General features: G+C 48.6%; 1 protein-coding gene across 7 annotated transcripts in view; it reads left to right on the top strand.

Annotated features, from left to right (window-relative positions):
* Positions 1–21,052, top strand: part of Dysf (dysferlin) — a 201,702-nt gene that overhangs the window by 68,919 nt on the left and 111,731 nt on the right. For all 7 annotated transcript variants that reach the window (XM_059258091.1, XM_059258090.1, XM_059258087.1 and 4 more), the window contains 7 exons: positions 5,559–5,627; positions 5,752–5,795; positions 9,422–9,504; positions 17,550–17,591; positions 18,852–18,967; positions 19,278–19,391; positions 20,860–21,037. In XM_059258091.1, coding sequence (XP_059114074.1) covers positions 5,559–5,627; positions 5,752–5,795; positions 9,422–9,504; positions 17,550–17,591; positions 18,852–18,967; positions 19,278–19,391; positions 20,860–21,037 — 646 coding nt within the window. The remainder of the gene's footprint in view (positions 1–5,558; positions 5,628–5,751; positions 5,796–9,421; positions 9,505–17,549; positions 17,592–18,851; positions 18,968–19,277; positions 19,392–20,859; positions 21,038–21,052) is intronic.

Here is a 21,052-nt window from a genome sequence, read left to right as displayed (position 1 = left end):
GGCTGAGTATGTGGGCCAGCCTATAATTGTCTCTCTTTCCTCTTTCACATCCAACATGCCGAGTCTAGCTCTCAACCCTACACATACACCGAGGACCAGCTCTTCCTAGTCACTGTGTCTCCCCTAGTCACTGCTATCTCTTCTCAGGATCACACAGTAGTCTCTTCACAGCCATTCTCCATTGCAGGAGAACGTAGGCCATTTGTCCAAATTCTGGAACTCTCTGTGGCATTTCCTTACTCCTTTGGCTCCTATATTTCCTGGGCACTGAAGGTGAGTGGTTATATTAAAAGGATTTTGCCTGGAGTTTACCACAAGCCATGTTCCCTACATTGTGTTACAACATGACAAGAAGCCACAAGTGTCTCATCTCCCTTTGGTTAATCCTCTACCTTCTGATCTAACCCTTATAAAAGGAAATGCTCCTCTTTGCAATTGGCAACTACTCCTGGGGTGACATCTTGATTCCCTGAGGATGTTCGATGTCCCAGTACCTTCTGACCCAATGTGTGAGTGTCCACTGGCCTCCGCCTAAATAAGTCACTGCTTGGGGCTACCCAGTGCCCATCTTCTCATTTTTAGCCCTCTGTTGTATTTAAAATTAAAATTTTTTTCAAATGTACATGAATGAATGAATGTGTGTGTGTATGCACACATGCATGTGTTGCCTGCCCTTAGACATGCACAGAGGCTGGTGTGTGTGTGTGTGTGTGTGTGTGTGTGTGTGTGTGTGTGTGTGTTGCCTGCCCTTAGGCATGCACAGAGGCTGAAGGGTGATGTTGGGTGTCCTGTCCTGTCACTGTCCACTCTTGGTACAGGATATCCTCCTGAAACTGGAGCCAGGCTGTCAGCTCTTGAGCCCCAGTGATCCTCCTGTTTCTGTTCTCCGCAGTATCAGGGTTGTAGGTGCTTGCAGCCATGCCTAGCTTTTTACATGGGTGCTGGGGATTTGAACCCAGGTTCTTACCATTGTCTAGAGAGCCCTCTGTCCCTCTGAGCCATCCCCCCCCAGTTCTCTTTCGACTTTATATATATTTTTATATATATATATTATATATATATAATTTTTTAAGATTATGATATAATTACATCATCTCTCCCCTTTCTTTTCCTCCTCCCAAACCTCCCACAAACCACCGTCTTTCAAATTCATGGACTCTATTTTGGATAACTGATTGGTGTGCTCTTTCCTGGGAAAGACAATTTTTCCCTACCTCAGCATCCCTTAGTTGCCTGCAGGTCTTTGTCTAAGGTTGAGGCCGTGTGGGCTTTCCCTTTTCTACGGTAGCATGTCCATTGGTGTCACCCTCATTCAGGTCATGCTTAGACAGCTATGTTGGTGAGACTTCATGGGCACAGCTTCAGACATTCCTAGGAGACACAATCTCACAGGATAATCCCGGTTCTCCTGGCTCTTACAGTCTTTCCATCTCCTCTCCTGCAATGATTCCTGAGCCCTGGAAGTTGCGTTGTAGATGCCTCAGTTGGGACTGGGCTCCACAGCTCTGCATTTTGATTGGTTGTGTTTTTCTGTATCTGTGCTCTCCATCTGATGAGGGTTGATTTTGGCTGGCCCAGAACTCGCTTTGGATGAGGATGAACTTTGAAACTGAGGGTGATCTTGAACTTTTGATCCTCATGCCTCCACCTCTGGAGTTCTAGGTTTATGTGATGCTCAGGATTGAACCCAGGGCCTCACATGTGCTAGGCAAACACTTTTCTAACTGGGCTACAGTGTCAGCCTGCCTGTCTTGTTGGCGGTGGGAACCTCTGTGGAACCCCCTCACTCTCAGAGCCTAACACAGAGGCTCAGGGAAAGTGTCATGGCCAGTTACTTAGCTTGCCAGCTTGATCCCTCTGAAGTGGAGATGTTCTCTGCAGATCCTTGCTGGCCCCAGGCAGGAGTTGGTTTGGGCTTGGAGTTTGTGTGTGCTGCTTCAGAGCTGGCCTCCCACCCCAGTGTCAGGAAGCATGAAGGGAGGGGGAAACAAAGTTTTCGTGGACATTTGTGCTCCAAGGCTGCGGATTTGACTTCTCCATTGACAGTCGAGAAAGATCACGCCAGCTAGGAAGCTTGATTGTTTTATCCATGGTTCTAGGGTGCTTCCGTAGTGGCTTCATCATCCCTCCTTCAGGTCACCTACTTGCCTTGGAACCCAGGCTGAGCGCACTGCGGTCCCTGCCCACCCCGCTGTGTCCCACCAGCTCCTGTGATCACTCCGGGCCTTCACTTCTCGGACGCTGTCTGATTTTTCTAGAGCGCCAGTGTCTAGTGGGGGTGACTTGGGAGACTAGACAAAGCTTAAGCAAGCACCCACCTGTGGTCCTGCTTGAGAGGGTAGGGGCTGAGGAGTGAGCTGACGGGGAGGGGCAGCCAGCTGCTTCTGTGGGCCTCAGGCTTCCTGTCGCTTTTCTGCCCTGAACCTTGTCCTCACTCCATCCGGTCTCCCCTGACCCTTATCCCAGTCTCCCCCACTCTCACCCCGGTCTTACCATCCCCATTTCTGACTCTGACTCTATCTGTGTTTCTGTTTTTATTTTTTCCTCTTTACACCTACTTGCAAACCCTAGGGCTTTGCCAGTGTCCACCCAGCCACACTTGGATGTTTCTGCATTTTTTGCTTATGGACGCTTGGTGGCACTGTTATCCAAGATGTGTCCATCTACACAGTGGGCCGAGTCACTGTGTGTGTTTGTGTGTACATTGTATACAGGACAAGGAAAGAGAACAGACTTTAGGGAAAGGCAGGTGCTTTAGACTTTTTTTCTGGATCCGAGAATGAAACCCATTTACTGTAATGTGAAAAAAAATCAGAGAAACAAAACAAAACAACAAATGAAGAGTGTCCGTGTGCTGAGGCAAACTTTGCTTGGTCTGTTCTCTCTGTGGCTCTTGCTTTTCCCTTCACAGTCCTGCGACGGGAAACTGGCTGAAGGGCGGGCTGGCACTCAACCTTAGCATCTCAGCTGTGGTGTTTGTTATACATGAGGCCTTTCCTTGATCTATTTAGTGCCAGGTTTGGGGAGAGAGGGTTGCTTTCTGCCTTTTGTTGGGGTTCTCTTGTTTCAAGTGACTTCAGAGTGTTGTGCTGACAGGCTTTCTGCTCCCCAAGTGTGAAACAGATAAACCAGTTCCTCGTGAGCTTAATTCAGGGGTGCCGCGGGCAGCAAGCCTGGCGGGAGCTGAGGTGTGCTGTGGGCGGTGTGTCTCGTGTCAATAACGGTGTGTTAAACCACAGCAGAGCAGCTGCAGAGCCATGCAGAGGAAGGCTGTGTGAGGATCTCAGAGGAAAACATGCCGGGTGAGCAGTAACAACCCCGCCCATTTCCTTTAGATGATGACTCGGGAGCCCTGATTCATTGCTCAGCATGACTTTGCAGACACCATGAGCAGCAAGAACCAGCTCTTTGTGAGCAGTTTGGTATAGCATTTCCTCAGGTTAACACACAGCCACTCGATTAGATGAATACACCGCCATGTTTATCCTATGGTATGGATGGATGCAATTTCAGCTTTTTCCTTTCTAATAAACAACTCGGTCAGTGTACAGAAATCTTTGTCCATGTTCTGCTTTTCCATAGGAAGGTTTCTAGAATGAGGACTATTAGGTCAGAGGTTATGGACTTCCTTGGTAGAGGCTAAAGCAAGAAGCTGTGTTGGTAGGGCCTCACTGTGTGTATCAGAAATTTCTTTCATCTTATTTAAAATTTATATTTACTTTTTGATTAGATACTACATGCATCTACTATATATGGTTGGTCAGCCTATGTATCTCTGTATGTATGTATGTATGTATGTATGTATGTATGTATGTATGTATGTATCTATCTATCTATCTATCTATCTATCTATCTATCGTCTATCTATGTATCTATCTATTATCTGCTATGTATCTATCATCTATCTATCTATCATTTATCTATTATCTATCTATGTATCTATCTATTATCTATCTATGTATCTATGTATCTATTATCTATTATCTATGTATCTATTATCTATGTATCTATGTATGTATGTATCTATGTGTGTATGTATCTATGTATGTATGTATGTATGTATGTATCTATCTATCTGATCTATGTATGTATGTATGTATGTATGTATGTATGTATGTATCTATCTGATGTATGTATGTATGTATGTATGTATGTATGTATGTATGTATGTATCTATCTATCTATCTATCTATCTATCTATCTATCTATCTATCTATCTGTTTGGCCTTCACATGCTCCCAAATGATGGTGGCTGCATCCCTGCAAACGTAAGTCCTTCTTTACCTGCTGCTCTCCCACTCTGTCTCTTTACTCAGCTGACACCCTCTTCTGTCCCCCCGTGGCAGCCTACGGCTGGGCTCTGTCTACAGGGAGGAAGGGAAGTGGAAACAGGGGCTGGAACTGGATAGGTGGGGGCAGAGACAAAGCCCTCACTCCAGGGGACCCAAAGTCCTGGATCTAATTCAGATGCTCATTATTGAGATAACACACGTTAGTAAAACTCTTGCTTGGCATGTGACAGACCTATAGGAGAAGACTGTTCACTATTGTTAGGGGTGGACTCACTTGCCTCCCCAAACCACTGAGTCTTTTAAAGCTTGTTTTTGTTTATTTGTTTTCGTGTGTGTGTGTGTGTGTGTGTGTGTGTGTGTGTGCGCGCGCGTGCGCGTGCGTGCTGTGTGAGTGTACACATATACTTGTGTCTGTATATTGGTATCATCCTCAATAACTTTTAACCTTACTTAATTTTTTTGAGACAAGATCTTTCTATTATGTAACTCTGGCTGTCATGGAACTTGCTATGTAGACTAGGCTGGCCCTGAACTCACAGAGATCCACCTGCCTCTGCCTCCCAAGAGCTGTGATGACAAGTGTGTGATAACATGTCTGGCTTTTACATGGTTCTGGGCATAGAACTTGAGTTTTCATGCTTTTGTGGCAAGGGTTGGACTCACTGATCCATCTCCCCAGTCCTTGACACTGAGTCTTTGCCTACTTCTCCACCTGTGGGTGCTGGCTGCCCTGGGGCTTCACGGGCACCACCATGGAGCGGCTGGCTTGGAACTTTCCATTCTTGATAGATTTCTTGTTTGTAACAAGCCTAGTCCTTCTGGTAGCATTTGTCTGAGGCAGGCTGTGGCTTCTTTATTTCTTCCTTCCTTTCTTTTTCTTTTTTTCCTACTGGGAATTGTTCACGTTGGCTGAGTGGTCTACCACTGTGTACTTCCCTGGTGGTTTATGGGGTTTGTATCTCCACTGAATTCTGTTTCTCTCTTGGGTGCTGGTGTGTAGGCGTGGGCACCCGGCCTTAATGGGAGGTGGGGATGGGGTGTCTCCAGCCAGGGCTGTGGGTTTAGGGACATGAGGCTGTGGCATTTGCACCAGCCACCCCATCCTGGGTCTTATCTTCCCTTGAGCCTTGTCCCTGCAGAAACTCCCTTCATCTGAACCTGGGGTCTCAGGCCCAGCTGTAAGAGCAGCTAGTGTGGCAGGGGATGGTCACTACAAAGCTCAGACTCCACATAGAGTCCCACACCCCAATCCTCTGTGTGTCCTAGCTCTGCAGCAAGATCCTGGAGAAGACGGCCAACCCTCAGTGGAACCAGAACATCACATTGCCCGCCATGGTGAGTGGTCCTTAGCGGACTCAGTTCTTCCTGGTCTCCCAGTCCTGCTGGCATCTTTGGTTTCTGCTCAGTGAGTGCTTTCTTCTAAAACTCTGTTCTCATCTGGCTCCCTTTCCTTCCCCAGTTTCCCTCAATGTGTGAAAAAATGAGGATTCGTGTCATGGACTGGTAAGTTCCGGGTCCTTGAGGGGGTTGTCTCCAGGGGTCCTTGGGTCTGTCATTTTCGTGTGTCTGGGCTGCTGCTGTGGCAGAGGGCAAATGTGTCAAGGTAGGATGTGAGGGCTTTGGGCAGTTATGGGGCAACCAGGAGCTGGGGTGCCGCACTGGCTGCAGATAAGAAGACCACAGCCACGAGGCAGTGAGGACCCCGCCTCTGGGGGCTTCCTGAGAAGTTGCTTTGGCAGATTATTGGTAAGGGCCCCACATACAAGAGGTGGAAGCCAAACCAGCTGCTCTGTCCCTGTGGGATGGAATGGAAGAAAAGCCCCCACGTTGGGGGTGGGGTTATATTGTCTGAATAGAGGTCATCGTTGTGGGTGTTGAACAGGTCGGGACAGTACCCTGGGAGTGTCTTAGAATCTTACTCTTGTTGATCACCAACTTGTAGGCCAGGGCTGTGTCCAGAGAGCGCTTTCCATGTGAATGAGTTCATCTGACCCCTGACAAGGCAGCATGCTCCTGCTTCACAGAGAAAGGCTCAGGGAGGAAAAACCACATGATCTGTCAGAGGTGACAGTTCAGAAGTCACAGAGGCCTGATGTGAATCCCAGCCAGAGCTGGTGCCCTAATCCTCCTGATCATGCTGTCTCTTACAGTAGCAGCAAGGAGGCAACCTCTCTCACACTTGAGGGGACATCAGGGCCCCAGCTCCACAAACTCCAGAACCCTAGGCTTTCCACAAAGAGCAAGCTGTCCTTTCTCTGCCCTCAGAAGTCCTGGTCATGTGGCTCCCCGGCCATTCTCTTTCAGCTGCATGCCCATGACACCCCCAACTAGGAGGATAATGAGAGACCAGGAGAAAAACCCCAGGCCGCAGAGCCATTAAAGTATGTGCCAGTTCCCCAGGCCTAAAGAAAACAGATTGAGAGAATTAGAGGGAAGGAGTGTGGGCAGGGGGCAGGGAGAGGTCCTGAGGTCTGCCACGGCTGGTGTGAGCCTTGGGGAAGGGGAAGCGGTTTGGTGGAAAGGTACACTTTGCGTTCCCAGAGCCATCTCTGCATGTCAGCTGGCAAGGACTGTGCTGTGTTGACTGGGACAGCCCAGCGTGCATGTGTGTGCGTGCGTGCATCTGTGTGGATGCGTGTGGGTGCGGTTGGTGCATGGGTTGTGGCTCTGCCTGGCCTGTCTCCCTTGGAGCTGTGTCAAAGCTATCGGCATACTGTACAATCCAAACACATGACGGAATCTGGTGGCTGCATCTCTGGCTGGGGTTGAAGTGGCACTTTTATTGTGAGTCTATTTTGAGACTTGCTGTTTTCCAAAAGCAAGCCCTAAGCCTCAAAACCCAGCTCTAGGCCAGAAAGTATGCCACTGCTGGAAGTTTCTATCCAGAAAGCCCTTCTTCCCGGAACGCACAGACGAACTGCTGCTGCTGTCACCTGAATCTTAGAAACATGATGCAGTCTGTGCGGCGCTGTAACTTAATCTTTCCTTCGAGTCTTTAAAAATTCCTTTTTCATTAAGAAATAACAATGCCTCGGGTCTGGAGGGATGGCTCAGTGACTTAGAGTGCTTACTGTTCTTGTAGAAGATCTGGGCTCAGTTCCCAGCACCCACAATGTGCAGCTCGAGACTGTCCGTAGCTCCAGCTCCTGAGGATGCAACACCCCCTTTCCCCGCCACATGTGGTGCACATAAACCTGTTTGGGCAAACGCACATAGACATTAGGAATACAACACACTTCTCAACACACCTTAGCAGAACCACCTCCACAGACACAGCAAGCCAGTCTTAGTCTCCTCCTGATTGGCACAAGGCCAGAGGTCAGACAGCCTGTGAGGGACAGGCTTAATGGTGTTTAAAATCGCATGCAGCTTCCTTAGTGTCTTTGGGGCACTGGATTAGGTTCTCATCAGGCCAAGAAGAAACCAAGAGAGGGACATGCGATGTCAGGCACTGGTGCCAGTCACCTCTAGGAAGTTTTCTCATGCCATAGCATACCAGGAACCATGATCCAGATCTGGGCTGCCAGACCGTTCATTATTCCTCATGCCACCCTTGTCAGAGGGACACCTCAAAGGCCAAACCTTAATCCCCTTTCTGGGAAATCCGAAGGGGAAGGAAGGGATAGAGACTAGGATACCTCATGGGGGTAGGGTTAAGAGGAAAATGAAATCAGCACGCCTTTGGGGTCTTTGGAAACGGTGAGGGACAAATCTGTCATGGTCAAAGTGCTCACCGTGGGGAAGAAGCCCCAGGAAAACCAAGAGGGTTGGAAGTGTACTAGAGAGCCTTTCTGAGGGATCCAGGGCCTGCCCAAGCTGGCACTGCTGACCTCTGGTACAGTAATTCTTGTCTGTGGGTCTGTCCCTTGAATCAAAAGGTGTTCAACCCCTGTGACCTCTGCTCCCGGAAGCCTGGAGCCTTCTCTTCTCACACAAAAATGTCTCCTGACAGCCGTCTATGCTTGGGGTCAGGCCGTTAGGTGGAGAAGGCCAGGTCACGCTCCAGAGGAAAGGACAGGTGGGGTCAGGGATCTGGATTCCACACCAGAAGGATCTTGCCTCTGAGCTCTGTCTCTGAGATTCTATTTTGGTGTGTGTGTGTGTGTGTGTGTGTGTGTGTGTGTGTGTGTGTGTGTGTGCATATGTGTATACTTGCATGTGGAGGCCAGATGTCAAATCCTCAACTTTTCTCTAGTGTTTGAGATCAGGCCTCCCACTAACCCTGCAGCTTGTGATTTAGCCTGGATTGGCTGGCCAAGGAGCCTTGGAATCCTCTCAGCCACGCACCTGGCTTTTTATGTGGGTGCTGGGGATTCAGACAGTGGGGACACAGGAGGCGTGGAGCTGGCATTAGTGATCTCCCTTCATTATTATCCAGGAGGCAGGTGTGGGCTTCAGAGGCAGCATCTGCATAGGATGCTGCGGGCTAGCAGGTTTCTTTTCCTGGAGAGCCTACCCACAGGCCCCTGCACTGGCTGGGATGGGAGAAGTCTTCCTCTAAGAAACCAGGAAAGGGGACTTCTCGACTGCCAATGAACATGACACCTTGAGGGAGTTGGGGTGACAGTCCCAGCTCTGCTCCTCCCTCCCTGGCTGACAGGGGAAGGGCTTGCATGCCTCTGCACCTCTTTCCTCATTCCTCAGAGGGTGTTAAAATGTACTTGGTCTCTAAGCGGCTGTGCAGCTCCTGTGGGACATGCTGTCGCAGCTGAAGACTCTATCCAAGGCACTGGACACCAGCGCTAGCCCCTGCTGTGGCTTCGGAAATGCCTTATTGGATCTTGGCATTTCTTGGGCTCCCAGGGCCTTTTGAGTCTGGAAACTGCTCTTCCCCAGCAGCCTCCTGCCCCTTATCCTGCCTGCCTCCGGCCTCCTCCCTGTCAACCTGGGCTGGTGGCCCCGTGTAAGCCAGCTAGCTAATAAGGAGTAGAAGACTGTCAAAATGAAAAGGTTGCCTCTCAAGGTGTCTTGAGCAAGCGTCCTTTCTAGTCTCTTTCCTCCTGGGCTTCCCAGGCCTCAGTAGAAGACTGAACCCCTAGCAACCTATCACCAAGGTCACTTCCTTCTTGAGTGGGCAAAGTGCTGCACCTGCCTCTTACACTCACGCTCTTTCTCTGCCCTTGTTCTAGGGACCGCCTCACTCACAACGACACTGTGGCCACCACCTACTTGGGAATGTCGAAAATCTCTGCCCCAGGAGGAGAAATAGAAGGTATGTCCCACCTGCTCCCAGCTCTCCCGGCCCGCCTCCTTCTATCTTAAGGTTTGAGCGCCTGCAGGCTAAGGGAGATCCATTTCCCAGCGATGGCTCACTTACAGACATTTAGGGTGCTACACTCTGAGTGGGGGGTGCACACTGGATAGTTTAAAGGGGGTCCCCTCAGTCCTGTAGGGGGGCACCACGTGCTGGGTTCTACTCTGGCCATGAGTGCCCAGTGATTCTTATTTTTCAATGGATTTTGTTGGTCTACTAAAATGTAACCCATTATCAGTTTGTAAACAAATAATTAGATCTGAAAGAAGATTGACATTTACCTATGAGATACCCTTCAGTTCATCACTGCAGGCAAAAAAGATATCCTGCACCTTCTGGGAAAGACACACATGACACACACACACACACACACACACACACACACACACACACACAAGCATGATACATACCTGTATACATTAACATGAGTCATTTGATCATTGCTTTTTGTCTCTTGGCAATATTAGACTGAGGTCTTTTCTTGTGATTAAGTATTCTTCTAGAACACATATTTTTTTGTCAGTGCTAGGGATTGAACTCATGGCCTTGCACATGGCAGCTGAACACTCTATCAACTGAGTTACATCCCTAGCCCATAGAATACAATTGTAATAAATATAAATTCCATTGTGAGTGTACATAATCAAATGAACTAGTTAATATGGAGTATTCAGGCATCTTCTGATTTTTCTACCTTATAACTAACTTTGCAATGAGTGTCTTTATAGCTGAGTTCCATGCTGTACATAGTTAACAACAACAACAACAAAAACAACAACAAAAACAAAAAAACAAAAACAACAACAACAACAAAAAAGATAGCACAGAGATCAAGACCATCTGCTGCTCTTGCAGAAGGCCAGGGCTTGGTTCCCAGCACCCACAATAGGCTGCCCGCAACTGCCTGTAACTCCAGTTCCAGGGGACCTGATACCCTCTTCTGGCCTCTGAGGGGACCTGCATGCATGCGGTGTACACACATACATGCAGGAAAATACATACATACAAAAATAAAACAAAATTAGGTTTGTGCTGTTGGGAATCAAACTCAGTGCCTCAGATGTGCTGACAAGTGCTTTACCACTGAGCTGCACCCCCTGCTCTCAAGCCCCCCCAACATAAGTCTAAAGTCAATGCTGTCAAAGGATTTTAGCACTTTTAAGACCTTCTGTCAATACTGAAGTTTTCTGTCAAGAAGGCCGAACTAATTTACCCTCAGAAACTTCCATACACTCGATGTGACACTGTTTCAACATGGCTAAAATAATGCTGGAAAGGAGAGTGGTGGTGCATGCCAGAAATGCCAGCACTCGGGAGGAGGAGGCAGGAAGATCAGGAGTTCGAGACCATCCTCAGCTACAAAGTGAATTTGAGGGCAGTCTGGGCTACAAGAGACCCTCCTTCAGAAGATCAAACCAACCAAACCAAACTACAACAAAATCCCCAAAACAATAACAAAGAGAATTTTGTTAATTTGAAGGTAAAAATGAATTTTTTTCATTTTATTGAGGCTTAGAGAAGTGGGCCAACTGTGTACATTTTGAACTTTTGACATATATATGATATACAATATATATTATAGTTATTCTGCTATAAACACACATTCCTTACTGTTCTCTATGACTGTGGGCACTAACTTTGAGCTTGGTCTTAAGTAATTCTTACCAGTTATATTTGAATACTCTCTGACAGGTAGGAATTAAATTTTTATGTAGCCAAACATGCTACTCTCTTACTTAGTAAGACTGTGACCTAACCGTCACTTCCTCCACACTGTCTTTTGGTGATGTCCGCATGTGTTTTGACTGATCTGTTCCGACGTCTCCAAATGCCATCTTTCTCAAGTCCTAAGTTCTCTTGAGTTCAGCCCTTGCTTTTCTATTATCTTCTGTGGCCTTCTTATTAATGCTTGCTGTCGGTATCTGGGTTATGCTGGCTCTGTAAAATTAATCGGAAAGACTGAAAGTCCAACATCTGGGAACAGTTTATATAACATAGAATGTAGTCTTTTGAGGGTTTGAAGTAATTCACCCATAAAACCATGTGGGCTTGGTGCCCTTTCTGAGTGGGTGTAGTGATGACTCTTTATAAACTTTTCAGTTTCTCTTATGATCATTGCTATTTTTAGGGTGTTATTTTTGCTCTTGTCAATTTTGACCATTTATATTTTTCTAGAAAAACTTGCATTACGTTGAGTCTTTAAAATATGTTTACAATGTTTCTCACAGTGATTTCTAGAGTTTGGGCACTTTCTTCTGCCTGGGCCGTCTCTTCTTTACTGTTTTTGAATTTGATTCTTTTCCCTCAATTAGCTGCTCAGCCTTTAAAACAAAAACTTCGTTGGACATTTCAGTTCTGGGCTGCTTAGCTCTGTTTAGACTTATTTTACTATTTCCTTGTCAAATTTTTAACTAGCTTATGTTTATTTTAAAGTTTTCTTATTTAAATAACAAAAGTTTGGTTTCTACTTTATAGGCCATGTATAAATATTTGGTGAACCTCTAGGTTTTATTTAATCTTTTTTCCTTTTTGAGTTGGGTCTCATGTGGTCTAGGCTGGGCTTGAACTTGGTATGTTGACAAGGATGACCTTGAACTCTGGATCTTCCTGCCTCCACCTTCCAAGTATTGAAGTTCTGGGACACAAGTGCGTAGCACATACCTGGTTTATGTGATGCCAGTGAAATAACTCAGAATCTTGTGCATGTTAGACAAGCACTTTGCCAGATAAACTATATCTCAAATCTTTATTAACTTTACTTTTAAAACTTATTTTCCCCTTTCCATAAGTAATACACTTTGAATTTGTTTTGGTGTATTTTCTGAGAAAAGTCTGGTTGGCTTCCTGTGTGGGAATCTGACTGGATTCCAGATGTATCTAGAAGACGCTGATCAGGCAACATTTATCTGTAAGTTCCAAGAAAGAGTTCCTTGAATGATCCTGTTGTGTGAACATTGCTGAGTGTGCTCACGGAACTGAGACAACATGACATCGCTATGGGGCCACCGTTGTACTGGAAGCCCATGGTTAGCCAGGACACCTTTTGTAAATTCTTGGTTGATTTTTTTTGTTTGTTTTTGTTTTTTTGAGACAGAGTTTCTCAGTGTAGTTTTGGTGCCTTTCCTGGATCTTGCTCTGTAGACCAGGCTGGCCTCAAACTCACAGAGATCCGCCTGCCTCTGCCTCCTGAGTGCTGGGATTAAAGGTGTGCGCCACCACCGCCCGGTAATTCTTGGCTGAATTTTATCTGAGATGGGAGTCTTGAGTTGAATGACTTTTATTCCAGCCTCCACCTCGGACAGCTGAAGGTAGGATGGGGTAGTGTGGAGAACTCTCTGGTTCTGCAGCCAGCTGGGGCTCAAGTTCTTCGTAAGCAGAAGAGTCACTCAGTCTCCTCTCTATAAAGTGGGGCTCCTTGGCTTCTTCCCTCGTGGGGAATTACCCACTTCCGCTCCTCTGATGTCTGGTATTCAGTGATCAGAGGCAGTCAGGTATTAAGTCATTATCTCACCCTCAGGACCATCCATCCATTCCCCCTGCCCCCTCCCGTCATCAATTCTGTTCCTCTTTGCCCCAGTCTGTCTCCTCACAGAAGTTATCCCAAAAGGCTGCATCTCCTTGTCTTCTTGCCTGAACTTGAGAATCCCAAACTATTACAAATGGAGGCTCTCCTGAACCTTACGGATGTGTCTCTGATTGGAGGGACAGAGTGCTCTAAGATGCAGGCTTTCATGGGTAGCAGAGTCCGGCCTGGCGGTCTGCCCCCCTCACGGCCACTCACTTTCTAATGAGACATGCTCAGTAAGGATGTTGCACAGGCAGGGCGGGGCTCTATGCCTCTGCCACTCTGCAGCTTTGGTGGCTCACGTGCCTCATCCCCAGGGCTCTCTCATGCCTTCTTTTAACTCCTCTGAAACATATTTCAAAAGAAAATAGTTTTGGAGACAGAGTCACACTGTGTAGCCCTGGTGGGCCTGGAGCTTGAAGCTCTTCTGGTGCCTTGGTGCACAGTGGTCAGAGGAAGCCAGGCTGGCCTCAGACTCTTAGAGATGTGTCTGCCTCGGGCTCCTGAGTGCCTTGATGATGATGATGATGATGATGATGATGATGATGATGATGATAGGCAAGGTCTCATGTATCCCAGACTGCCTTGATCTCACTTGTGTGCCTAGGGTGACCTTCAACTTCTGACCCTCCTATCTCCAGGCCCCCAAGTGCTGGGATTACAGGCATGTACCATCATGCAGGTTGATGTAGTGTGGGATCCTGAACACAGGGTTCCATGCATGCTAGGCAGGTACTCTGCCAGCTGAGTTATATCCCCCGTCCCCAAAGACTTCTGGTTACCGAAAATCTCAAATACACACCAAGGTTGAGAGTCATCCAGTGAACTCCTTGACACCCTTCCCTCAGTGTGTAGTGCTGATCTGTCATTCCGACTCCATCACTGATGCTTTGAGCCATTCAACACATACAGACATACTTCTAGAAGGTCCTGCTGTTGGGAATGTCCCCCCCCTTCCCATCTGTGAGGACTCTGTCCCAGGGTGTAGTCCCCACCCCCAGGGAGCTGGTCAGGGGTTTGGTGTGGTGCTGCTTTGCACATACAGGCAGAAGCACCGAGACAGGGATAGTGTCTGATGCGGGTGATGCCCAGGAAGTTCTGGCCACCCTGGATGTCACGAGTCTTCCTCAGTTTTCAGACTGGTACTGTCTCTGTCTCTGAATACAGGAACTGATGATGGTCAAGGCACAGTATGACATTTTTGAGTGTTTTTTGGGGAAGTTTCTGATATGATACAGCTGTGTCTGTCCTCAGCAGCCTGATGAGAGTTTAGGCCCTACCCCAACCCCATCAGCCTTTATTTTTGGTATGATGTTGGCCTCCTTTTTTTTTAATCATATCAGTTATTTATTTACTTACTCAGTTGTTTATTGCACTGGGAATTAAATTTAGGGCCTCGGGTATGCTTATAGCAAATACACTGCCACTGTGCCCTGTAACCAGCCTCCCATCACCCTGGTTTAATGAGGTGAGAAAGTTGTTCCCATGGTCACTAGATGGCGCTCAAGTCATGAGCAACCTAATGTGCTTCGAGGTGGAGTCAAAGGCTGGACCTCTGGCTGTTCTTACACCCAGCTAACTACTTCTGGAATGTCCAGCAAAGTAGCTAAATCAACGTGACAGCAGAGTTAACTTTATTGATCAAACTGGGTTATTCTTTGAGACTTCCCAGGTCCTCTGAAGCTCCTTCCTATAGAGGTGGGTCCCTTTCTCAGGTGGAAGATCTGTCTAGTTTGAAGGGTGTCATGTGCCTCGCTCCTGGCTAAGTTTCTTTCCCTACCCTGGAAGCCCTGCTTGAAACATGTCCCTGCCACGTTCCTCTCTTCTCTTTGTATTTCCTCTTACTGTGGTGGGATGGCACACTACCTTATTCTCTTGTTTCTCCCAAAACACAACACAAACTGTAATATAGAATTGAATCTGGGCTGGGAATGGAGCCCAGCTGGTAGAGCGCTTGGCCAGCATGCAGGAAGCCCTGGGTCCCATTCCCAGCACCAAATAAACAGGGCACAGTGTCATGTCCCTGGTAGCCCAGTGCTTGGGTGGTAGAGTTGGAAGGATCAGAAGTTCGAGATCACCTTTGGTTATACAGTGAGTATGAGACCCGCCTCGGCTAACTAGTTGAGACCATATCTCAAAACAACAACAGCAACAAACCAATCAAACGAAACCCACTTCTTCCTCTCTCCTCCTACCTTGATGTTCCAGATGATTTGGTTCAGCTTGGAGTTTTGTTTTTGTGTTCTTGTTTTTTGTCCCCAGCAAGGACAAGACCTAACACTGCCTCTTAAGCACTTCTGCCCACAAGTTTGCCTGGGCACACTGAAGTATTCCTTGGACCCTGTACACCAGTGTATTAAGGAAGACTTTGTTTTTGTTTAAAAAACAGAGTGTGCAGTCTCCTTAGATATGGCAGTTCTTTAGAAAGGTAGTAGGCATGTGGGACCTGTGACACTTGCAGGCTATCTCTGACACCTTCACCCATATGAACATCATGCTACAGACCAGCACCGAGAAAACCAAAGTTGTCTTTGACGGTGAATTTCCCAGCAGTCGCTCCTTTCCCCTCCTGCCTGGCCCAGCCTGCCCAGGCGGGTGTCAGGCAGCCAAAGCCATGGGCTTGGGGCTCTGCCGAGCCTTGGGAGTTGGCAGGGCTGGCTGAAGGTAATGGCTTGGCTTCTCCAGGGTACACACGTGTCCCCAGGGACCGCCTACTCAGCTGTGACTTGTGGCTGGCAGCCTGCTCTTTCCCTTCCAGTTCACCCAGGTGAGGGAGTTGGGCCTCACGCTCACAGTGAAAAGCTGGGCGTGTTCATCTGGGACTCGGGGCTTCCTTGGGCCCGGTTCTCCAGGCTCAGGGAAAACACAGCGAAACACTTGTGTTTTGGCAGAAAGACGGCCGGGACTAAATAGAGGCTTTGTGTCGGGTAGCTTCTCTGCTCACCCTGCCTTTGACTTTACGAGCTGTCTGCAGACACAGGGGCGAGAACCTGGGGTGAACCACGGCATCGGAGGCTTGTGACGGGTTCTCAAGGTGGGAAGCACTGGCTTAAGACGTCACCAGGGCCATGCCAAGGCCACTACGATACCCGTTTATGGTTCCTAAATGAACGAATACACAGCTGAACAAGGAGGCCTGCTCTGTTCTTCCAGCCACCAGCCACCAGCAGCAGGTGTCGGTAGCTGGCTGGTGGGACTGGTAGACAGCTGTCTCTGACTGGCTGCCAGACCAAAAGTCAGTCTCTGGCAAGAACCACCCAGGGGTCACATCTATGACCCTGGCTTCATTAGCTAAAGATAACGGGTTCCTCCTGTTGAGCACCATTTGGAAGGAGCTTAAAGTAGACTCTGGGGCCCGTGGATGTGCCTGTGTGGGTCACTCTGCCAGGCTGAGAGCTCTCCTGTGCCAAGGACCCAGCTCAATTCCCATAGACAGGAGAATCTTCACAGGGTACCGTCTCTGTCCCACTGATTCTTGCCAGCCAGCAGTGGTAGCCGAGACCTGGCTGTAGAGATCTAAGGGCCAGCCCAGGGCCTTGCCCTCTTGGCCTTTGGCCCCACTTCTTCAGCCCTGGCTTTACCTCCAGACTCCCATACCTGTAGCTTATTCTTCCTCCACACTCCTTTTTTGAGCCTTCCAGAGGTGTCCAACCTGGATTCTCTGGGCCACATTGGATGAAGAATTACCCCAAGCTACATTAGACCCAGCGTGTCCAAGCCACAGCCTCAGGGTTCTGAGAGCACAAATACATTTGTTTTGAATGACAGTGAAGCATGACAAGCCATTCTGGGCTGCACATTCATGGAACATCCTCTGCAGCTCCTAGCAAACATCATGAATCTGTGGGAAAATAAAAGGGTTAAGATATTTTTATTACATTTACTTAATGCATGTGCATGTATATGTGTAGGTGCGTGTGCTAGTGGACAACACCTGTCTCTTATCTTCCCTGGAAATTGCTGGTGCTAAAAGCCAGACCTAGGTGGCTTCTGTTGAGAAGTGTTGCCATCTGTTGCAATACTAAAAATCCCCACGAGGTGGAGATGTTGTGCCTTGAATGGCCTTGGCTCAGTGTGCTGGGTCCTAAGTGTCAATCTGATATTTGGAGCCCAGGGTGGTTCCTTGTCCACAAGAGCTCTTTCCTGTTTCCCTTTTCACGTTCCTTTCTCTGCACCATTCCTCCTAATTTACCTGTATATAACGTGGAAAAAGCACCTTTTCCTCTGTGTGTTGTTTCTTGAGTATGTTGAATGGAGGTTCAGGTCACGGAGGTGGTGAGGGCGGCCTGGTTGGAGTTGGGGGGCAGGGTGTGTGCCTTCCTTTGTTGTTCATTCACAGTGTCTGTCTGCCAGCTCTCCATCCAGGCTCCAGTTCATGTAACCATTCTCCACCAAGCCTAGCCCATGCTAACCCCTTTTCCATTTCTTTATGCTTCAGAGGAGCCGGCAGGTGTACTCAAGCCTCCGAAAGCCACTGACCGTATGTTGCTGTCTCTTAGGGGACCACGAGGGGATGGGACCTTGGGGTTTCTGCTGGAGGGGAATTTTCTGACTTGCATGAGGGGGAACTGAACTGCAGCCAGGCCCCCGAGTTGACCACTGGCAAGTCTCAGCCACTCGGTCACTGATGCTTTAAGGCCAGTTCCTCTAGCTCTCCCAGACCCTTTCTAAGCTTGTTGCCTTGGCTGATGCTTCCAACATGGGGGACATAGTGGGACAGGGGGGGATTGTGAGGTACCTTGGAGATCTGTAGGTGGCCAGGGGAATGAGAAATGCTTGACACATAATTTACAAGGTAAATCATAATTGTGATGATTGACACAGGTAGTTAGTAGTGTTCCCCGAGTCCCATCGTTCCAAGGCTTCCCCCTTTGCTTCCCAAAGCCAAGCTCTGTCTGCTCTGAGGTCTGGAGGAGGAAATATGTGGAAAGGTGATGGGCAGGCCAGCTCCAGCTGCCCCCGCCTCCCTGTGCTGTCTCGGCAGCGTGACTTAGAGTGCACAGCTGCATGGCCTACTGCACAGGTCTCCCTGGAAGCCTTTTCCCTGGCTCATCCTTGTGTAGACAGAGACACCCAGATAGGCCCGGCAGAGGTTCTACCTTGAACGTTTTGGAAATGTCCTCTGAAAGGGATACCCTGCCTTTGCAGGGTTTCAGAGTCTGGCCAGTGAGGTCTTGTCCCCAGAAGGGCCGCTGTGACATTATCAAGAGAATATCTCCCAGAAGATGGGGGTGATGAGACAGGACTGATCCCTTTATCCGTTCTCCAACTCCCCACTGCCACAACAAATGCGTGTGTGTGAGGAGGAAGGGATCCCAGGACATAGCTTCTGTGGTCACTGGACTCTGGATCACTTCTCTTCCTCCTCCCCCACGGCCTGAGAGGGAAGGCTTGAGCAACCGCTAGTGTTCAGCCAGCTGAGTGTGTTGCACCATTTGGGTCCTGTCTCCTTGCTAGCCTGTGCTCGTCACATCTCTGAGCCTCAGTTCCCTCATCTGTGAAATAGGACTAATAACATAATAGAAATAGCCTCCTTTTGGCACACTGAGTCCTCAAGAGATGGAACAGAGTTGATTATAGTCATTGCTAGTGTATTACTAGTTATACATGCACAGGGGCCACACCTGGTGCACGTGGGGGAAACTGAGGGCTGGAGACGGGATCAGATCTGAAGGTGGCTGGGTTGAACCCTAGAAAGGTCTCCAGGGCCACCTCTCTGATACCTGCTTGTATCTTCCAGTGGACGACAACTTGGGCTTCCTCCCCACCTTTGGCCCCTGCTATGTGAACCTCTACGGCAGTCCCCGGGAGTTCACGGGCTTCCCAGACCCTTATGCAGAGCTCAACACAGGAAAGGTGAGCAGCCACATGCATGCCCTAAGGGTCTCCAGGCTGGCCTGGCAGTGTCTGGGCCCAGGTGATATTCACTGGGCCTTACGAGGTCTGACAGACCTCTCCGAGCACCTCCTTCTCTTAGGTCTTCTGACTTCTTTCTCCTGGGCCAGATAAACCTGTTCACTGTCTCCATCCTGAGACACCCAGGCCCATCTCTCTCAGGAGGAGGATTGGTACATCCCCATTCTGTAGAGGTGAATTATATTATGTGGTCACATGTTGTGCTCCCCACCCCTCACCCCTCTGCTGGCGACCTGACTTTCTCTTGCAGGGAGAAGGTGTGGCTTACCGAGGCAGGCTTCTGCTGTCTCTAGAGACCAGACTGGTGGAGCACAGTGAGCAGAAGGTGGAAGACCTTCCTGCTGATGATATCCTGCGTGTGGAGGTGAGGACACGGCTCTGGGAGAGAGCTGGGTCCCTGCTGGAAGTAGGGACAAGGTAGCTAAGGACCATGGTAGAGGGCCTTCTTCAGTTCTGCTCCACATTTACTATGGCGGCACTTCTGAGGGCCCCTGTGTCTCAGCTGTAAGGTGGGAAAAGTATAATACCCCACCCTGGGTATGTTTTGAGGTTTAGGGGAGATAAATGAAAGTATTACAGAAACTCAGAGCTTGACGCAAAGTAGAACACTGTTTTGTAAGGGTTCCCTGTAAGCCCGCCATGATCAGTTCAACACCATTTACCACTGACGTCTTCAAGTCCAGCATGCCACCAGGGAGCTGTTGTTAACCCCACATATGGATGAAGACTCTAAGGCCCAGAACCTTCAGAGCAATGCATGCTCTCCAGGATCCTGTGGACACTGAAGTTAGTTACCTCTGGTTTCCATACTGGCCCTCCTACCTGCCATTTGCCTCAGTTCCCCTGTTTGGAGTCATATTTACTTTAGGAGATGGTGGTGAAAAGAGACTTGACGTAGGGCACACAGTAGGCAAACGGTGAGGCTTGACATATACACACAGTAGGTACATAGTAAGTGTTATCTGTCACCACCATTCACATGCTTCAAAACTCAGCCTTTCAGCTCCTTTTTTCTCCTTGGCTTTCCAAGGAGGTGACTATAAAGTCATGTAATTTTCTTTTCTTTTTCTTTTTCTTTTTTTTTCTTTTTTCTTTTTTTTTTTTTTTTTTTTTTTGTTTTTTTGAGACAGAGTTTCTCTGTGTAGTTTTGGTGCCTGTCCTGGAACTTGCGTTTTAGCCCAGGCTGGCCTCGAATTCACAGAGATCCGCCTGTCTCAGCCTCCCGAGTGCTGGGATTAAAGGCGTGCACCACCACCGCCCAGGCAGAATCATGTAATTTTCATGCCAAGACACATGGATGTTTTATGTTGTCTCAGCCCTGTGCCTTGGGCTTGGAGAGGCCAATTTGAACTAAATATTCTGAGCACATGGTTGAGGCTGCCTAAGCCAACTGCAGGGTTTCCTGGTGTGTGTGTGTGTGTGTGTGTGTGTGTGTGTGTGTGTGTGTGTGTGTGTCTGGGCGGTGCATGATTGTTGAGAGCTTTCAGCCCCTTTAAGGGGCAGATGAGGTATAGGCTGCCCTGAGGGACACTGCGGGAGACCTTGCTCTGTGGACATGGTGGTGCCATTGATGCTGGTTTGGATTAAAGAACAGCCTGACCTTGGAGGAGCAGATTGTTAGGAAACATGAGGGAATGCGCATGGACCTGGAATGAGTTTGTTCAGTTAGTAACCAAGTCTGGAAGCTGTTCCTTTGGACCATCAGACACTCTCTTCCCAGCCAGGAATTTCTGGGTCCTGGTCATGGCTGGGGCCTGACATCTATGGGATCCGCCCTGCTGGGTATCTTGCTTGTCTCCTTGTGACCTCTGACCTGCTCACTCTGCCCACAGAAGTACCTCCGGAGGCGCAAATATTCCCTCTTTGCTGCCTTCTACTCAGCCACAATGCTGCAGGATGTGGATGATGCCATCCAGTTCGAGGTCAGCATTGGGAACTATGGAAACAAGTTCGACACCACCTGCCTGCCACTGGCCTCCACCACCCAGTACAGCCGGGCAGTCTTTGATGGTGGGTGAGGCCAGA

The sequence above is a fragment of the Peromyscus eremicus genome, chromosome 3 (genome assembly GCF_949786415.1).
Source record: "Peromyscus eremicus chromosome 3, PerEre_H2_v1, whole genome shotgun sequence".
In the NCBI taxonomy this organism is placed as follows: Eukaryota; Metazoa; Chordata; class Mammalia; order Rodentia; family Cricetidae; genus Peromyscus; species Peromyscus eremicus.
This window is presented reverse-complemented; position numbering and strand designations above follow the sequence as displayed.